Genomic DNA, 17,087 nt, shown 5'->3' with positions numbered 1-17,087 from the left:
TTCCAGAAGTCTAGAGGACAATTCCACAGGGTGAGGCAGGGTTTGCTGTAATTTACCAGCTTCTCAGAACAGCCCGGGGCCCTGAGACCTTCAGAAAGGACTTGGCGAGAATCACCGAGGAGGGTGGTGCAGACAGGCACGGGGGACCCTCCCGCCAGGTTGCCTTTTCTGTGCAGCTGGGTGTATTCAGTTGCTTTGGAATTTCCCAGGGAATTTTGTATTAATTTGAAGAATTGCTTTTTTTTTTTTTTGGAGAGGTGCTATTTTTTTCCATATTTAAAAATTATGAAAAATATCAGTTGTGCATGAAACAGAGAATGATAGTGAACTTTCACATACTCATCATCCATCTTAACAATTTTACCAACACGTGGCCAGTCTTGTTTCCTCTCCAGCACCTTACCCCAGCTTCAGATTGTTCTGAAGCAGAAATCCCAGGCAGGGCTAGCCACATGTCTGGACCCCGTTAACAGACAGAAGAAAGCCTCCAGAGTCACTGGCTCTTTGGGGTTAGGTTTTGATTAAGAGGGGGGCAAAAATTTAAGGTCCTCAAAAACTTCAGGGTGAAGTTTCACAAAATACTTTGGCATACCTTCTCGATCTTTTTTTTTTTTGGCTGCACTGCACAGCTTGCAGGATCTCAGTTCCCCCCGCCCCAGGGATCTAACCCAGGCCTCTGCAGTGAAAGCGCCGAGCCCTGGACTAGCAGGGACGTCCCTACCTTCTCAATATTACTTTTTTGTCTGGCGCCTTGGGATCCTTGAGAGATGAAGGGGTGCTTGTGACTGTTGTACAAGTGACGCCCCAGCTGCCCACACTCGGTGAGGGCAGAGCAGACCCCCCTTCCCTCTGGAGCCTCACCGCAGCCCTGCTGCACCTGTGCTCAGGCCTAAGCTGTCCTCTCTGCATTGTGAGGTCAGGACTGCAGGGTGTGAAGGCACAGGTGGCCACCAGCTGTGTTCAAGATGATTTTTCTTCTAGTTTCCTAACTTGCAGCATTAATTTCTTATGGAAAGAATCGGTACAGCATCTGGAAAGAGGGTCAGACTCGGGGACCAAGTTCTTGTCTCCAGCCTTCTCTCCAGGCCTCAGGGTCCCTTTCTATAGACAAGAGGCCGGACCTTCACGGCCTTAGAAGGTTCTATGCGAAGCAGGGAAAGCAGACAGGAGAATCACTGCTCTTAAACTGGAAAGATTTATTGAGACATTCCGGTTGGAGGAGGCATTTTGTTCCCCTGACTCTGGCTTTTCTGGCTCAGAGGGTCCCTTGGGCCCCTGTCCTTCCCGTGAGGTTATCACGTTTTTGCCCAATCAGCTGAGGCTCCAGGCCACTCCACTCCACCTGTCCCCTCCCCAGAACTGTGACGCACTCTGTGCACATCAGATGCTCCCGCTGAAGGGTCGTGACAGTGGCTGTGACCTCATCTCTGATTCAGTCAACTGAGGCCCAAAGAAAGGAGCTCCAGAGTTCCCTGATGAAATTAAGTACAGGTAATACTTACAGGAGATAAGACAGACAACCTCTACCCCGAAAAGCAGACTATTAAATATGATTCCACCTGTATAAATTAACTGTACAAGCTTATCCATCACAAAAAAAATCCCACCAACCAACATTAGTAAGCGATTTGGGATCAAAAGCGAAAAAGGACACAAACATCGTGTAGTATGATGTTTTAAATGAGGTTAAGGGGATGCGACCTCCCTGAGTCCTAGGCATCTGACCACGGCGGGAGCCAGCCTCTGCCCCAGGCTCCAGCCTTCCTTGTGGGAGCCAGTCAGAGGGCAGGTCCACATAGCTGTCCTTTCCCGGGCTGGGTGCCCCGTGGCCGGCTGGCTGGTCCTCAGGACGTGTTGGTGTCCCTCCCAGGAGTAGCCTGGATTTAGAAGTAGGCAGTCTAGACGTGGAGCAGCTCTGGAGAAGGGGTCCTGGGGAGGCGATAAATGGTTCTCTGGCTCCTTCAATGAAGAGGAGGAGTATTTGTTACAGAGGAAAAGGCTTGCCTGGCCTGACGCCTTGTCCCCTCAGCCCCAGAGCGGCCAGCGCTGGTCTGGGGGATGCACAGCGATGGCCAGTGCCCGGTGAGCGGAGAGCCCACCCGTCAAGCAGCCCTGAGCATGTTTCTTTTTCCAGCAGCTTCTGCTTTTTGTTTGAAATCCTGACTGCTCAGTTCTGGCCCGGGGCCTGGGTTAGTCCCACCTGCCTTGAGTGCAGGAACGCCCTCTGCACAGCAGCTGGCAGCCTTCCCCCGCACGAATCCTGGGACTGGTACTGTTAAGCTGCATCCTCTCCCCTTGAACCCAGAAGGGGCCTGACAGAGGTACCAGGCCCTAATTCCACTCTGCCTCCCGCCTTGCGTGGCAGCCCTTCCGCCTGCTAGAACACAGGGATCAGGCCTCTCTGGTCTTGTTGGGCTGCTGCGGGCTCCAGCCTGTGGAGTTCAGACCGTTCTATGTGTGGAGTCCAGGGTGTCAATTCTAGCCAGCTGTAGCCCGGCCCCAGACTCGAACCTCCCGTATCGTGTGTCAGCATACAACATACTCTAATTTCTTTTGTCTTGAGACCCTGCACAACCTCTCCACTCCTGTCTCTCCCTGAATCCAGGCACAGATCTCTAAGTGCCCCTTTCATACTTCCTCCTGCACGGCATCTCCAACGTAACAGGCCCAGAAATAAACCAGCTTTGCCACAGGAAGCCCGCTCTGCCTGGAGCCTCCCTGATCCCAGTTGCCAACAGCGACCCCTTGCTCTACCTGGCAGCCGACACACGGCACATCCTTAAGCCCCATCGGTTCCACAAACACCCCCTGGATTCCCGCCTGAGTGCACTGGTCTCCCTGCCTCCACCGTGGCCCCTGTATTCACGTCTCTACGCTGCGGCCAGTGATCCTTTAGAAACATCAAGTCACGCTTCTGTTCCAGACCGCCTGCCGCGCAGATCCCCGGTCTCAGCAAAACCCAGGGGCTGGCCCTGCAGGCCTCCCGCAGCTGCCCTCCACCTCTGCTGCTCCCCCATCTCTCTGTCTGCCCCCACCCCACCGTGTCATCAGACTCACGCTCCTGCTGGGGTCTTTGCTGGTCCCCCTGCCTGGGTGTCCTTCCTTCCCCTAGAGGGGCAAGGAGGGGAGCTCCAAAAGCCTTCACTGCCTCCCTGTTTAAATCACGGCACCGCCCCCCCCCCCCAACGTTCCTCCCCACCTCTTCCCAACGTCCTAAGGTGCTGTATTTCCTTTCTCTCTGCTTCCAGCTGGTTGTCTGTTTTCTCTCTTCCACCAGAATGGAAGTTCTAAGTGGACAGGGAGTTGTGTATCTTCTGTGTATCCCTGTGTCCCCAGCCCCTAAGGCAGCACGTGCCCCTGGCCGCTGCCCGCGAGGTACCAGGTGAATGAATGGACCGCGGGCTCTTCCCGTTGGGCGTAAACTCCTGCAGCTGAGGCTGCTGCTGGTTCTCAGACGGCCCAGGCCAGCCGCCCACTGAGAGGATTGCCCGTGTCCCCCAGATCGGGACTCTGGGCAGCCTTCTAGTGCCCACGGGTCGACCGGCCCCCCACGGGGGCAGGGCCTGGGTTCCAACGTCTGAGGGCTCGGGTGTCCGTCCCCTCCTGCACACACTCTAAGTGGGTCCTCGGGCAGGTGGCTGGTCCACTCTGAGCCTTGGGGGCGCCAAGGGATGGCGTGTGAGCCCTCGGCACCGTCCCCTCCCGAGCCTGCCCCACCCCGTCCCTGAGTCCAACACAGGCGAGCCCTGCTGATCCTGCTTTCTCTGCAGGGTCTTGTCTAAGACGCAGGTCCTAGTAGCTCCCTGTTGCAAGCGAGGAAATGGGTTGTGGGAGGTTAAATCACTCGCCCAAGGTAGCAGAGGCCCACCCCGAGCCCACCCCCTCCCCCCACGACGCGCCAGCCTGCCCTGCCTGACAGCCCCTGGGCCTGAGGGGGTGCCTGCTGTGGATCTGTCACCGGCCACAGGCGTGGGGATGGGTGGTCAGGGACTGCTCAGGAGGCCCTGCGCCCAGGCAGAGGCCCAGCACCCCGAGGAGCCACCCCTTCTGGGCACCCGTGGGTGCTGGCCTACGGCCCCCGTGGTGGCACCTCCAGCCCCAGATCTCTGCTTTTCCTTTGGCATGCGGCCCCTCAGGCCTGTGCGGCCCACCACCCTGGACCGTACCTTGCTCCAGGTCTTCTCTAGGCTTCTGTGGCCGCCACGTCCCCGTTCACGTAATCGGGCTCCCCGCTGTCCTCATCTGGGCTTCCTAGCGGGGAGGGAGGCGCTTCCCTCGGGACTGGCTCTGCAGACCCGCGGGCGGACGGTCAGAGGGTTCACACGGACAGACACGCCCTGCCCTGTGCCCGCAGACAGATGCCACCACACAGCCCGCAGGAAAGGCTACACCGGATGGTGTGTCTGTCCTGTCCTCGCGGGGCTTTGCCAGTGATTTGTCCTGCCCAGGAAGCAGGGTGCGTGCGACTCCGTCCGCAGCCGGCCAGAAGGAGCCAACCTCAGGAGGTCACGGTGCTGCGGAGGGGGGTTCCTGGTGCAGTGCGCGCCCCTGCAGCCACTGACGCGCCAGAAGCTTCGCTGTGGAACCAGCCGGACGGGCCACAGGGGAGCCCACCCGGCGTCGCCCTCCCAGGCCAGATCCCCTAAGCTCCCCTCTCTCCCCCTCCCCCCGACTGACTGTCCCAGGCCAGGCCCCTCCAAGCCTGCGGAAGGTGACGGACCGTCCGGGGAGCACCTGGGCTCTGGCCACATACCCACGACTCTCCTGGACTCCCGCCACTGCTGGATAGATGCCGAGTTCTGATAATCCTCAGACTCCTCGTCCCCTGCAGGGAGAGCACCAGGAGAGGCGCTGGCAGCAGGGCAGCCACCACGGCCCGTCCTTCGGCCCGCGAGGTGCCGTGTCCGCCCCTCCAGAGGGCTGGCCGCTGTCATGCTGGGTAGGCGCCCTGAGGGAGGGAGCGAGGGAGGGAGAGCCCAGGACGGATGGGGCCTCCGCCCGGGACACAAGGTCTGATAGCGGGGAACCCTGCAGTGGGCACTTCCGAGCTCAGCAGGGAGGTGGGCCTGGCCGAGGAGACCTGCCCTCTCGCCCTGCTCCCGGGCGGGCCGCCTCACCTGACTCGGTGTTCCTTGGCTTACAGATGAGCACGTTCTCGTAGGAAATGGTGTCGTCGTCAACTGCCAGGGAGAGAGGAGAGAGCGTGGGATGCCGGTGGGCCCTGCCCGACGGGCCTGGCCCTTCCTCTCTCCCTCTGTCTCATCAAGCCGCCAGCCCTCTGTGTCCCCGGGGGCCTCAAACATTCTCCTGGACAAGCTTCTTCACGGGTGCTGGCCTGGCTCCAGCAGCCTCCACCCTGGGCTCCTTCTCCGTCTTCCAAGGTTACCCCTCAATGCCCCGGGGAGGGGAGGCTAGGGGGAGGGGCTGCAATCAGACCCACAGCGGATGGCTGAGGAAGGAGGCCCGTCTCTACGGGGCAAAGAGGGGCAGGGAGAGCTTCTGGGGGCCCAGGAGACAGGAACCGGCCTGACCCTTCGGTGGGGGGTGGGCTGAGGATCTTTGCCCGGGGCCTAGGCTGGTTGTGGCATATTGGAGCCTGGTACCCTGGCATTGCCCCCCATCCCCGGGGGGGACGCTGAGCTCTAAACACCACCCCACTCTGCGTCCATCTCTGTCGAAGAGGCTCTGAGACGTGAGGGCTTCTCCCCAATTTAGAAGCGCAGCAGGGAGAGGAGGACGCCACTCCCAGCCCAGCCCAGCCCAGCCCAGGAAGGAGCCCAGGCAGCAGCTCAGGCCTGTGCACCAGTCAGCAGGCACTGCCCACCCTCAGTTCTCAGTTTCTGTAAAGCAAAGTGTTCCAGCATCCTGAGAGCCTGCAGGGGTCAGCGTTTGTCAGCAAGGCTGCCGGGTCCAGGGCCTTCTTTTAAGGTCCCGTATGTGCCCCGCCTCGTGAGGGGCCTGGATGACAAGGGAACCAGCCTGCCCCTGCCCCCGCCCTCAGCTCCCCTTCTGGTCCCCCTACCCCTTTTGCCCGCCCCTCCCTTCCGTCCCGCATCTGGCTCCTGCTCCTGCCTGCAGTGCCAGCCTCCCCCAGGTCCTCCCACTCCTCCATCCATCTAAACCTAGGCCTAGCCTCCTCCTCTACATCCTCCCGACCACCTCTGGCCCCACCCCAGGGGTGTGGCGTCTGAAGCTGCACTCCCAGGCCACCTCCTCCCTCTTCCTCGTCCTCTGCCTCACCTTCCAGGGGCTTCTGAAACGGCCCACAATTGGAATAGTCCGTGGCGTTGGGGTCTCTGGCAAGAAAACATAGACACAGCACCAACTGCTGGGCAGGCCCGTGGGCGGGGTGGGGGCTTCATGAGGGAGCAGTGAGGCCACGGCTGCTCCAGCCATCACGCCCCCTGGGCTCGGCCAGGGTCTCCCCTGATCCTTCCATCCTGCTTCCCTGCACCCCTGAGCCACCCTGGGGCTGAGAGGGTGGTGGCCTGGCTCTGGCCACCTCACCGTGTGACCTTAGGCAAGTCATGTCCTGCCTTGGGCCTCGGTTTGCCCAACTGTGAGATAAGGAGACATCCTGGGGGCCCTTCCTCTCTGAGGGTCCACGGAACTCATCTCCGACTCGGTGATGCAGGATGAGGCCTGCCCAGACGGCCCCTCCCCCTCCCCAGAGTAGGTTCACATCCCCATCCGTGTCCTCATCCCCACAAAGCCACGGCCATCTGAGGTGAAACAGTACTACAGAGAGCCTGCCTGGGCCAGCGGGTTCCAGGGCAGGAGGCCTTTCTCCCATGAGGAGGCTGAGGGCAGGGGTGGGCGAGGGCGGGGAGGAGGTGGCCTGGGCCTGGAGAAGGCGGCTCACATGTAGTCTGCATCTGATCTGGGTCTGCTTCCTGCAGGAGGAGGTGACCGTTAGGCCTGAGCATAGGCTGCAGGCCCCTATCGCAGCCCCCTCCTCCCCAGAGCCCACCTACCTTTGCTGAAGTACTGGTACCTGGAGGACGGAGAATCTGGAAGAAAGGTCAGGCCCATTGGCTCAGTGCTGCTTCCCCAAACCCCACCCCTCCCAGCCCAGGTGTTGCCAATCTTCACACCCTCACACCTGCTCTCTGTCCTCTCCCCCTGCGGGGCCAGCCCCGTCAGGCCTCCCAGCCCAGCTCAAGTGTCTCTCCTCTGGCCCAGTACCTGTCCCACCAGGTAGTCACTTGTCTTGGTCCCACCTTGCCCCCCCCACCGCCCCATGTCCCAGGGCACTCACCCTCGAGGCTGGGGGAGAACTGCAGTAGCTTGTCCTTCCTGCACGGGGAGGGGGAGGAGCTGAGGAGGCCCTGGGAGGAGGCCCTGGGGTTCCTGGGAGTCTGGAGGCCACAGCCCCACAGCCCAGTGGTGGGGCCCTCAGAATCAGAACTGGGGCTCTGAGGCCCGAGGAGGGAGCAAGGTCTCGGCCTGGGCTCAGCCAGGTGGGGACCCAGGGCCCTCCTCATTGCCTCCCGTGGGGCTAGGATAGGGGTTCATTCCTACCTTGTTGATGCCACGTTGGAGGCCGTGTCCACCAGGGGCCCTGGCCAGGCCTCCCTGACCACTGCAAAGGATGAGGGGGGATTGGCTGGGCCCCCAGGCCAGCTGACCAGCACAGCCCCCTCACCCCATCACCCCACTAGATCAAGCTTGGCCACAGCCTCAGAACAATAGGACTTAAGGGACTTTGATGTGGACACGCTCAACCCCGAGCCCAGGCCTGGACCCTTCTGTTGGGGGACTCACAAGTGTAGGTCCGGGACACGGCAAAGCTCTGCTGATTCTCTTGCCTGGAAACACATGGAGCTGTGCTGAGCCAGGGCCTGGCCTCCCACAGCCCCAGGGACAGAGAGACAAGACAGATGGCAGGGGAGGGACAGACCAGGGTGAGACTGAGAAGGGGCTGCCAGCCTTCCAGGACTAAGATCTAGGGCTTCCCGAGACCCCCCCTTCTCTAGATTGCTCCCCTGCCTGCCCACCGGGTGCCCACCCTTCTCACATGGCCCTGGGCTGGAGCCAGCTGCCAGCCAGACCTATGCTCCAACACAGCCTCTGCAGGACCCCCGCAGATGGCCTGGAGAGTCTGTGGGCAGGGCTGGGGCAGCTGCTCAGGGACCTGGCAGTGACTTCAACCTGGAGCAACAAAGAGGCTGCCCCCCACCACCTACCACCCCAGGGGTGCTCAACATTCCTGAGAGAGCACAGCCCTCTTGAGATGTTTACACATGCCATTTATTTCCCAATAACAGATGCGACAACTTCAAGGCTTAGCAGACACAGTTAGGTAGCTAACCATCAACGTCTTCCTTTGAAACAGAACCCTGATTTTTATTTAGACAGCCACAAGCCCATCTAAAAGACTATACTCCCCCAATAAATGGGACTACATCAAACTAAATGCTTTTGCTCAGCAAAGGAGATCATTGGCAAAACAAAAAGACAATCTACCAATTGGGAGAACGTATTTGCAAATGATATATCCGATATGGGGTTAATATCCCTTATAATATAATATATAAATAACTAATACAACTCAACAACAACAACAAAACCTGATTAAAAAATGGGCAGAGGAACTGAATAGATATTTTTCCAAAGAAATACAGATGGCCAACGGACACATAAACAGATGTTCAACATCACCAATTATGAGGGAAATAAATGCAAATCAAAACCATAATGGACTTCCCTGGTGGCGCAATGGTTAAGAATCTGCCTGCCAATGCAGGGGACACGGGTTTGAGCCCCGGTCCAGGAAGATCACACATGCTGCAGAGCAACTAAGCCTGTGCACCACAGCTACTGAGGCCACGTGCTGCAACTACTGAAGCCTGCGCGTCTGTGCTCTGCAACAAGAGAAGCCACCACACTGAGAAGCCCGTGCACTGCAACGAAGAGTAGCCACAACTAGAGAAAGCCCACAAGCAGCCGTGAAAACCCAAAGCAGCCAATAAATAAATAAATACATAAGTAAAATTAAAAAACAAAACAAAACATAACAAAGTATCACCTCACACCTGTTAGAATGACTATTACCAAAAAGGCAAGGAATAAGCGTTGGTGAGGATGTGGAGAAAAGGAAACCCTTGTGCACTGTTGCGGGGAATGTAAATTGGTGCAGCCCCTAAACACAGCATGGAGATTCCTCCAAAAAACTAAGACTAGAATTGCCATATGAGTCCGCAGTCCCACTTCTGGGTATTTATCTAAAGAATACGAAATAACTAATTCGAAAAGATGTATGCACCCCATGTTCATTTCAGCACCATTTACAATAGGCAAGACATGGAAACTACCTAAGTGCCCATCAACGGGTGAATGGATAAAGAGGATGTGGTCTCGCAGAGGGATTAAAAGGGAGCTGCCCCTGAGGGAGGAAAACCTAGGGAGAAGCCTGCTGGAGGTCAAGTGGACTGCATTGTAGGAAGGAGCAGGCACGTCTACGGGGTTACCTGTGGTAAATGGGTCGAGTAACACGAGGACTGAGAATGGTAGACTTGACAGGTGTTCGGTCTGAGTTGCAGGGAAGAAAGCCTGATTAAGAGCAGCTCAACTTGGTGTATCCCCCCCAAAATAATAAATAAATAAATAAAATTAAAAAAAAAAAAAAGAGCAGCTCAAGAAAACAGCAAACTCACAGGCAGCATATTGTCCAGGAAATGTCATGAAGCAAGAAGTACGTGTTTTTATTACACATGCATCTGCTTAAGCAATAGGTGTGTAAATGACTCATTTGAACCATTAGACATTTTTCCTTAAAATCTAATTAGACCATGAGTAAATATTGCATGGATGTAAAAAAAATAGAAAAGAGGATGTGGTATATATACACAATGGAATACCATTCAGCCATAAAAAGATGAAATCTTGCCATTTGTGACAACATGGATGGAACTTGAGGGTAAGTGAAATGTCAGACAGAGAAAGAAAAAATGCATATGATTTCAATCACATGTGAAATATAAAAAACAAACAAAAAAACAACACTAAATAAACAAACTAAACAAAAACAACCACATAGGTACAGAGAACTGTGCAGTGGTTACCAGTGGTTACCAGGGTGCGTAAAGGGGATCAACTGTATGGTGACGGATGGAAACTGAACTTTTGTTAGTGAGCTCAATGTAGGGTATACAGAAGTAGAAATGTGTCGTGCACATGAAACTTATATAACGTTATAAACTAACGTTACCTCAATTTTTTAAAAAAGGCTATATTTCCCAGGCTCCCTTGCACTTAAGTGTGACCATATAATTAGGCTCTGGTTAATGAAATGCAAGCCAAGGTTGTTGGGCTTTCAGGAAAGCTCCTTGAAGGAGGCACTGCTAACTGGGATGCACCCTTTTGTCTTTCTCCTTCATTCTTACTACTGCCTGGAATGCAGAGATGAGGGCTGCAGCTCTAGCTGCCATTTTGGACCATGAGGTGCCTGGGAATGAACACCACTGCTAAGGACAGTGGAGCCGATTAGCTAATCATTAAAGCATTTTGGGTTCCTCCCCTGGATCAGAATGGTGACCTGGCCCAGACTTCCAGGAGCTCCTGGAGGGCTGGGGGTCAGAGTGATCTGATTTAGGAACGATGCCCTAAATCCACAGAAGAGAGTCAGGCATGGCTTCTCAGAGGAAATGATGCAGGAGCTGGGCCTGGCACACACAGGCTGGTAGGACTGAACCCAAATGAAGTGGGAAGAGCCCAAGTCTTCCCTCCCACCTCCTCCCACTCAGGCCTAGTTTTCTCACCTCCCACAAGAGGAGGTTTAACTTGTGGCTCTGACTATCTTCAGTTCTGAGATGAATCAGGGGCCTGCAGTGGGCAGGGACTAAGGGAGGAGGGGAGAGGGGAGATACTGAGGAGCTTGCCTTGGGGCAAGGGTTGGAGGCGGACCAGGGGAGCCCAGCCCACCCCTGGTGGAGGTCATGGGCTGGTGAGCCAGAGGCCCAAGTGGTCCCAGAAGCCTGGGAAGGTCCAGCCCCGGCCCCGGGAGTGGGCATGAATGGGAAAATTCTATTTTCAAATCTCCCTGTGGTTTTTCAGTTGCAAAAGGAAATGAGAGAGGGTGTGTGTGCGAGCTCGTATGTGAGTGTCTGCCCAGGCGTGCAAGCAAGCGCTGTGTGTGTGTGACGTGCACGCATGAGCAAGTGCTGGGGGATCCGTGGGTGCGCGTGGGCGTGTCGGCCTGTGCACGTGTGCACATGCAGGTCTCAGAGCCCCCCGCCAGGCACTGCAAGGACACCGCTGACCGCTGCCCTCCTGCCCGGGGGGTGTGCTTGGGTCACCCCCCTGACCTGCAGCGCCCAGCACTGCTGACCCTCCCAGGGCTCACAGCGCAGCCAGCCTGTCCCCACGGCGCCTGGAACTCCCTCCTGCCCGGGTCCTGCCACTCGACCTGGGGTCAGTGACTCCATTTCATCTCCACCCCCACCGGCCTGCTTCCAGCTCTCCTGTGGCCCCCGTTGGCCTTTAGGACAGAGGTCAAGGCCTCTCTCCACAGTCAAGACTCTTCTTCCTCCGCAGTCAGTTCATCTCAAGACACGCTCACACCGGCAGCTCATCCCCAAGACACTGTCCCCCCCGGCCCTACGTCGGTGACCGCCCACACCGTTCCCTCTCTCTCTGGAATGTCCCCTTCCACCTTCTTTCTCTCTTAAATCCTTCCCGCCTCCTCCAGGAGGCCTTCCCTGATCACCCAAGTTTCATGCCCACATCCTCCCCTGAGTTCCTTTAGTGTTTTCCAGGGGACACTCGGACATAGTGCCCAGTCTCTGGCACCCCACAGCACCAGGAGGGTGGGATTCCTGTTAGCCCCCAGCACGGGCACAGTGGGCTCCCTGGGGCTGGGGCCACAGTGGGGATTTCTGGAGACGCTCCTGGGCTAGCTGGAGTGTGGCATCCCTTCCTCCCAAAGCCCTCCCCTACCAGGCTGGGACAGGGTCTGTACAGCCCCTGGGCACCCCCCTCACCCTCCCCAAGCGCTTAGGACACACTAGAGCCCAGCACGGAGGAGGTGTGAGTGAAGGGGTGGGGGTGGGGGGCGGGGATGCCCGAGGGAACGCCCACACGGATGCCCACGCCCAGGGCACACAACGTCACCGGGCTGGGGCCACAGAGACACTCACAGTCTCCTCTGCTCATAGATTTTCTCGGACCTCTTTGCACCTGCAAGAACAGGACCAGGTTAGCAAGCGTCCCAGGGCTGGGTGGGAACCGAGATCCTAGACCCAACCATCCTATCTCCCCCGTGCCCTGTGCAGGCCTCAGACCGGAGGTGGGGGCTGAGCCGCCAATCACTGGGGGCCGCCTGACGTTGGCGGGGCTTGCTTACCATCTATTTAGGAGAGCGGAGCATGAAGGCGGACACCGCAGCCTCCCCTCCCCTCCCTTGTCCAGGGCAATCCATCTGCCCCAGACACACGCCCTTGACCCAGCAGAACCAAAGCCCCCAGTGAGCCAGACCCACTGTCTTCAAGAGGGGGTTTAGCGGTCAGGTCCCGGGTTTCACTTCTGCCTCTCGAGGTTTATCCGACCGCCCCTTCCAACGGCAGCCAGGTCTGGGCCCGGGCGGCTCTCTGAACACGCTGCCTGCTCCTCCCTGGCGCCTGTGACCCCCAGCTTTTACCTGGGCGGGAGCAGCGCACACACAGGCCGGCCGCCACCCCGAGCAGCAGCAGCAGGGCTGCCCCCGGCCACAGCAGCTCCACGTCCACGCTCATGTCTGCTCCTCGTCACTCTTCCTGCAGGGCTGCAACGTGGGGGCACTGTGAGCCGGGGTGGGGGCTGCAGGGCCACCCCCTCCAGGACCCCCAGGTTTCTGACCCCCACTGTCCCCTGACAACCCCACGGCTGGGCCCAGGGTCACCTCCCCTCCCTGCCCTGGGACCAGGCGGGGACAGAGCCAGCCCTGTTCCCCCATCTGACCCCAGACCGCACCCCGGGCCCCCAGGGCCATCATCAACTCTTGGTAAGGGCTGGAAGATTCTGGAAACCCGCCAGAGAGCACCACGCTACGTGCACACTCCCACACACACCTTCGCTTCGTCCACCCAACTGTCTTAAGGGAGAGGCTCACGCCATTTCACAAACAGAGAAACGGAAGCCAGAGATCCCACAGCTGTCAGGGGAGAGACGGGATTTGAACTCCGGCCTCCAGACCCTCACGCGGGCTCTGCCCACTGCATCCTGTGGCCTCCTGCAACCCCAGCTTTATTCCCCAAGCTCAGAGTCCGCTTCTGCACGGGACCCCCCAGCAGCCCCCATCCCCCCGGGGGTGCTTCTCCGCTCCCACCCATGGCCTTCCGGGGAAGCTGGGGGAGAGATTTCCATTCTGAAAACAGCCATCTGCCCAGATTCCTCCTGTCCTGAGAGCCTGGAGGAAGGAGGACAGGAAGGCTTCTTGGAGGAGGTGGGCCTGAAACCAGAAGGGGAAGAAGGGTGCCTGGGCAGAGGGACCTTGGCAGCTGGTGGTGGGATGTGCTGGGAGGTGGGGCCAAGGGGCCCTTCTTGGTCAGTGGCCGGCACCAGCCTCGCGGCCCAGCTGATTGTCAGGCCTCGGGGACGCCACAGGCAGCCACACAGGAGGGCCTGGTGAGTGCAAGGACAGCCCTCCCGAGGGGCCCTCCAAGGGGAATTGTTGCGACTGGAAAGAGACTCAGGCCCCTGGCAGCAGCCAGTGACGGAGCTGAGGGGTTCCTGGGGGGCGGTGCCCCGTGGTGGGCACGTGGAGCCCAGGCTACTGAGCGGCCCCTCCGTGAACACCTGTTCCCCTGCCTCGGCCACCTGGGAGGAGGCTTGTCGCTGCTTCACAGCTGGGGGAGGCGAGGTTGGGGGAGACCCGAGCTTTGTGTCCACCCCCTGCCCCGGGCTCCCCAGAGGCCTGCACTGCACCCGGCCATCCCCCTCACCACTCCAAGCTTCCTGAATCCCCGTGGCAAAGACGACCAAGGAATCTCCAGGCAGGGCCGGGCCCTGGCCAGGGGCCTGTCAAGAAGTCACCTCTCCTTCCTCCAAACGCCAAGTGAGTCAGTGGGAACCCTACCATTCCCAAACCTTGTGACCTGGTGGCCTCCACACGAGGAGAGAGGATGACCTGGTCACCCCAGGATGTGGTCCGAGGGGATCTCAGCTCCCTGTCTTCTAGGAGCCCGGGCACTGCCCTCCCAGGCTGCACACCCTCCTCCCTCTCCCAGCCTCGCTCTGCCCTATGGCTGGGGCCACCTCCCTCCCTGGCCTCCAGCCAAAGCCCAAGTCCATCTCAGGCTGGTGAGGTTGGGAGCACCTAGCCTTGGAGGGGGGGACCTCCACCTGTGCCTTGGTGTCTCTTGGCCTCAATTTTCTCGTCTATAAAACTGGAATTAACCCAGGGCCTTCCTCAAAGCGTTGTTGGGAGGACAAAAACGTCCAGCCTGGATCTCAGTCAGGGTTTCAGGAAGAGAAACTTGCTGAGGGTCTCACTTCCGGCTGGCTGTATGGACAGTTCCCTCGAGCTCCCAGCCTCCACATCTTTGTCCTTTGGTCAAGACAGAGACTCTTTCTGCCCCCTGGAAGATTTGGGCACAGACCCATGGGAGGGTTGCACCCAGGGGACAAGGGGCCAGCACTGGCCATCCCCTGGGGTCTGCTTAAGATCCCAGGAACGAGTCCACACACTCAGCTTACATTCGAGGCCCTGGGACCTGGGCTGCTGCCCTCTGCTGCCCCCCCTCCCAGAGGACACCGACCACCAGAAAGCCTCTTGTTTCCCATCCCTGCTGTTCTGGGATGAGCAGCGCTCATGGCCCCGGCCCTGGTCCCTCTCCACCCGCCTGGCTCTGGGTGAGAGAAGGGAGCAGAGCATGAGAACACAAATTCTGCCCCAGCTGTTGAATCCCAGTGTCGCCGGCCTCCGATCACCCCTCTGCGACACAGGGGAAATAATGATGCTTGACCCTCGGGCTCATCATTGGAGGCCTGGTGTTGAGAGGACACCTGTAAGGTGCTAGTGCCGGCTGGTGGGGCACGGTTGGCCGTGACCCCTGTGACTTGCGCTCATCACGGTCCCCGTGGGATGGGAAGAGTCCGCGACATCCTGTCGGGGCCAGAGCTGGCTGGATGGCCTGCGCTGAGCCGTGTGGGGCAACCCTACCCGAAGCCCTCGCTGCCTGGTCCCCCAGACACACAGGCCTGAGCGCCAACCCTCCCCGCCCCAGCCCCATACAGGGTGTCGTGGTGGGACCCTGGGAGGGGCTGGGATCTGAAGGAGAGCGTGGCCATTGCCCCAGCCCCTCCGTTGTCACGGACGTGAGTAGCGTCACCTTGGAGATGCCAGCTCCTTTCTTCCAAGGGGAGGAGAGGGAGGCCCAGAGAGATGAGTACTTTGCCCACGGTCACCAGTCACAGTTCCAAGATCTACACCCAGGGCAGGCTGACGCCAAGGCTTACATGCCTTTACATAAATCTTTGCTTATATTACATGTGTAAGAATCACACAACATTTTTAAAAAGAGAGACTCATTTGAGGAAACTCTGCGGCTGCTCCCCAGACGGAATCAATCTGTCCTCTCTCCTTGCTTTCCCAACCAGGTCTGAGAACAGGCGGGACGGGGCGGGGGCGGGGAGAGGAGCTGGGCCCCTGTAGAGGCAGGCCCCGCAGCCCCAGGAGGGCCCCAAGGGGCCAGCCCCGGCCGCCTTGGGTGGGGAGGGGAGGGGAAGCCGCCACAGCCCGTGGCCTGAAGGCCAAAATAGCAGAAAGGGAAGTGGGCAGTTTTCATATGAACAAGGTTTGCAACAAGCTGCCGGCGGAAAAGGTCTCAGGGCTGGGAACGAGCGAGCCTCAGCAACCTGCCTCCCACCCCGAGAGGCCCTCGGCGCCCCTCCTGCCCAGCCTCCCTGCCCTCCTCATGCTGTAGATGGAGAAACTGAGGCCCACCAGGGCCGAAGGGCAGGCTGCAGGGGTAGGGGTGGAGCCAGAGGTCCCTGTCCGAGTCCTGGGAAGGCTTTATCCACTGGGCTCTGCTCCGTTTTCCCGAATAACCTTGGCCTTCGGATGAGGCCGACTGAGAGGCCTCTAACGGAGGCTCTTAAAGCTCAGGCGGCCCATGTAGGGACCCAGGCAGCCCTTGTTCCGGGTACAGGCGGGGGATGTTGAAAGCCAGGGCCACCTGTTGAGAGCACGGGGCACCAGGAGCACCCCAAGGCCTACAGTTTCTCAGACGCCCCCAGCAGAGTGCTGGTGGCCAGGCTGGGGGTTGGGTTGGGGGTGGCCGGGACAGCTACTTCCTCCGGGCCTGGGGCAGGACCTGGGCCTGCTTGTCTGTAGCGTCTCTCCCATTCTCCCACAGCCCCATTTTACAGATTAAGAAGCCAAGGCTCACGGGCTTGGGCCTGGGGAGCCGTTGTCGCAGCCGCTTACCAGTCTCTGGAAGTGCTGGGACCACCCTGGGGGCTTCCCAGGGCTGTGCAGGCTGGGCCGGGGAAGGCGGGGGCCGGAGAGTGGCCAGAGCCCCAGAAACACCTGCGCCTCTAGTGCCGCAGGGTCTGGGCTGAGAACTCCCTGGCTGGGGGCGCCTGGACAAGGCTGGAGACACGGGAGGGGGTGCCGGGCATCCCGGCTTCTTCCCCGCCCACCCAGCCCGCAGCCGAGGGCTCCTGCTGGGCCAGCAGGACCACTCCCACCCCTGTGGGGTGTCGGGGGGACAGCCTCAGGACCCCTGCCCCGGGGCCAGGCTCCAGGCACCCCTGGGAAAGGCTTACCTGAGAGCGGGGGGCTCCTCACTGCGGCCACCTCATCCTGAGCCCGCACACCTGCCAGAGCCGATGCCAACGCCACAGACACTGGCGGGCAGCAGGCAAGGCGGAGGGCTTCCTGTCAGCCACTGAATCATCCCTCACACATCCGCCGCTCTGCCGGACAGGCTCTGCCCTCGACAGGCAGAGAGAGAGACAGAGAGACCGAGAGAGCACGAGAGACACCAACAGGCACAGGGAGAACAGAGAGACATGGACACACACACACACACAATTCACACTAAACACACACACAGAAACACATCTCACGGAGAGGAAGAGACACACAGAGGGACAGGGAGCAAAGA

General features: G+C 59.1%; 1 protein-coding gene across 2 annotated transcripts; it reads right to left on the bottom strand.

Moving 5' to 3' along the window:
• Positions 1 to 1,185: 1,185 nt before the first annotated feature.
• LAT2 (linker for activation of T cells family member 2) lies at positions 1,186 to 16,817 on the bottom strand. 2 transcript variants are annotated; one of them, XM_057749846.1, is made up of 14 exons: positions 16,747 to 16,764; positions 13,047 to 13,129; positions 12,638 to 12,760; positions 12,138 to 12,177; positions 7,765 to 7,808; positions 7,522 to 7,582; positions 7,259 to 7,296; positions 6,975 to 7,010; positions 6,863 to 6,893; positions 6,241 to 6,296; positions 5,118 to 5,180; positions 4,754 to 4,825; positions 4,167 to 4,287; positions 1,186 to 1,959 (listed from the first exon to the last, which is right to left on the bottom strand). In XM_057749846.1, exons 3-13 carry the CDS (start codon positions 12,729 to 12,731, stop codon positions 4,184 to 4,186), a joined length of 639 nt encoding a protein of 212 aa, XP_057605829.1. In that variant the 5' UTR covers positions 12,732 to 12,760; positions 13,047 to 13,129; positions 16,747 to 16,764; the 3' UTR covers positions 1,186 to 1,959; positions 4,167 to 4,183. The 2 variants fall into 2 exon arrangements, with proteins under 2 accessions (XP_057605829.1, XP_057605830.1); XM_057749847.1 differs by lacking the exon at positions 13,047 to 13,129 and having other exon boundaries at positions 16,747 to 16,817.
• Positions 16,818 to 17,087: the final 270 nt, after the last annotated feature.

The sequence above is a fragment of the Hippopotamus amphibius genome, chromosome 9 (genome assembly GCF_030028045.1).
Source record: "Hippopotamus amphibius kiboko isolate mHipAmp2 chromosome 9, mHipAmp2.hap2, whole genome shotgun sequence".
In the NCBI taxonomy this organism is placed as follows: Eukaryota; Metazoa; Chordata; class Mammalia; order Artiodactyla; family Hippopotamidae; genus Hippopotamus; species Hippopotamus amphibius.
This window is presented reverse-complemented; position numbering and strand designations above follow the sequence as displayed.

Bases quoted from the DNA above. Each gene is read 5' to 3' on its own strand.
- LAT2 (XM_057749847.1), bottom strand. From the start codon at position 12,731: ATGAGCGTGGACGTGGAGCTGCTGTGGCCGGGGGCAGCCCTGCTGCTG. The intron at 6,297-6,862 runs GTGAGCCGCCTT...TTTTCTTGCCAG, and splicing joins AGATCAGATGCAGACTACAT to AGACCCCAACGCCACGGACT. The intron at 5,181-6,240 runs GTGAGGCAGAGG...TCTCCCTGGCAG, and splicing joins GTTTCAGAAGCCCCTGGAAG to TTGACGACGACACCATTTCC.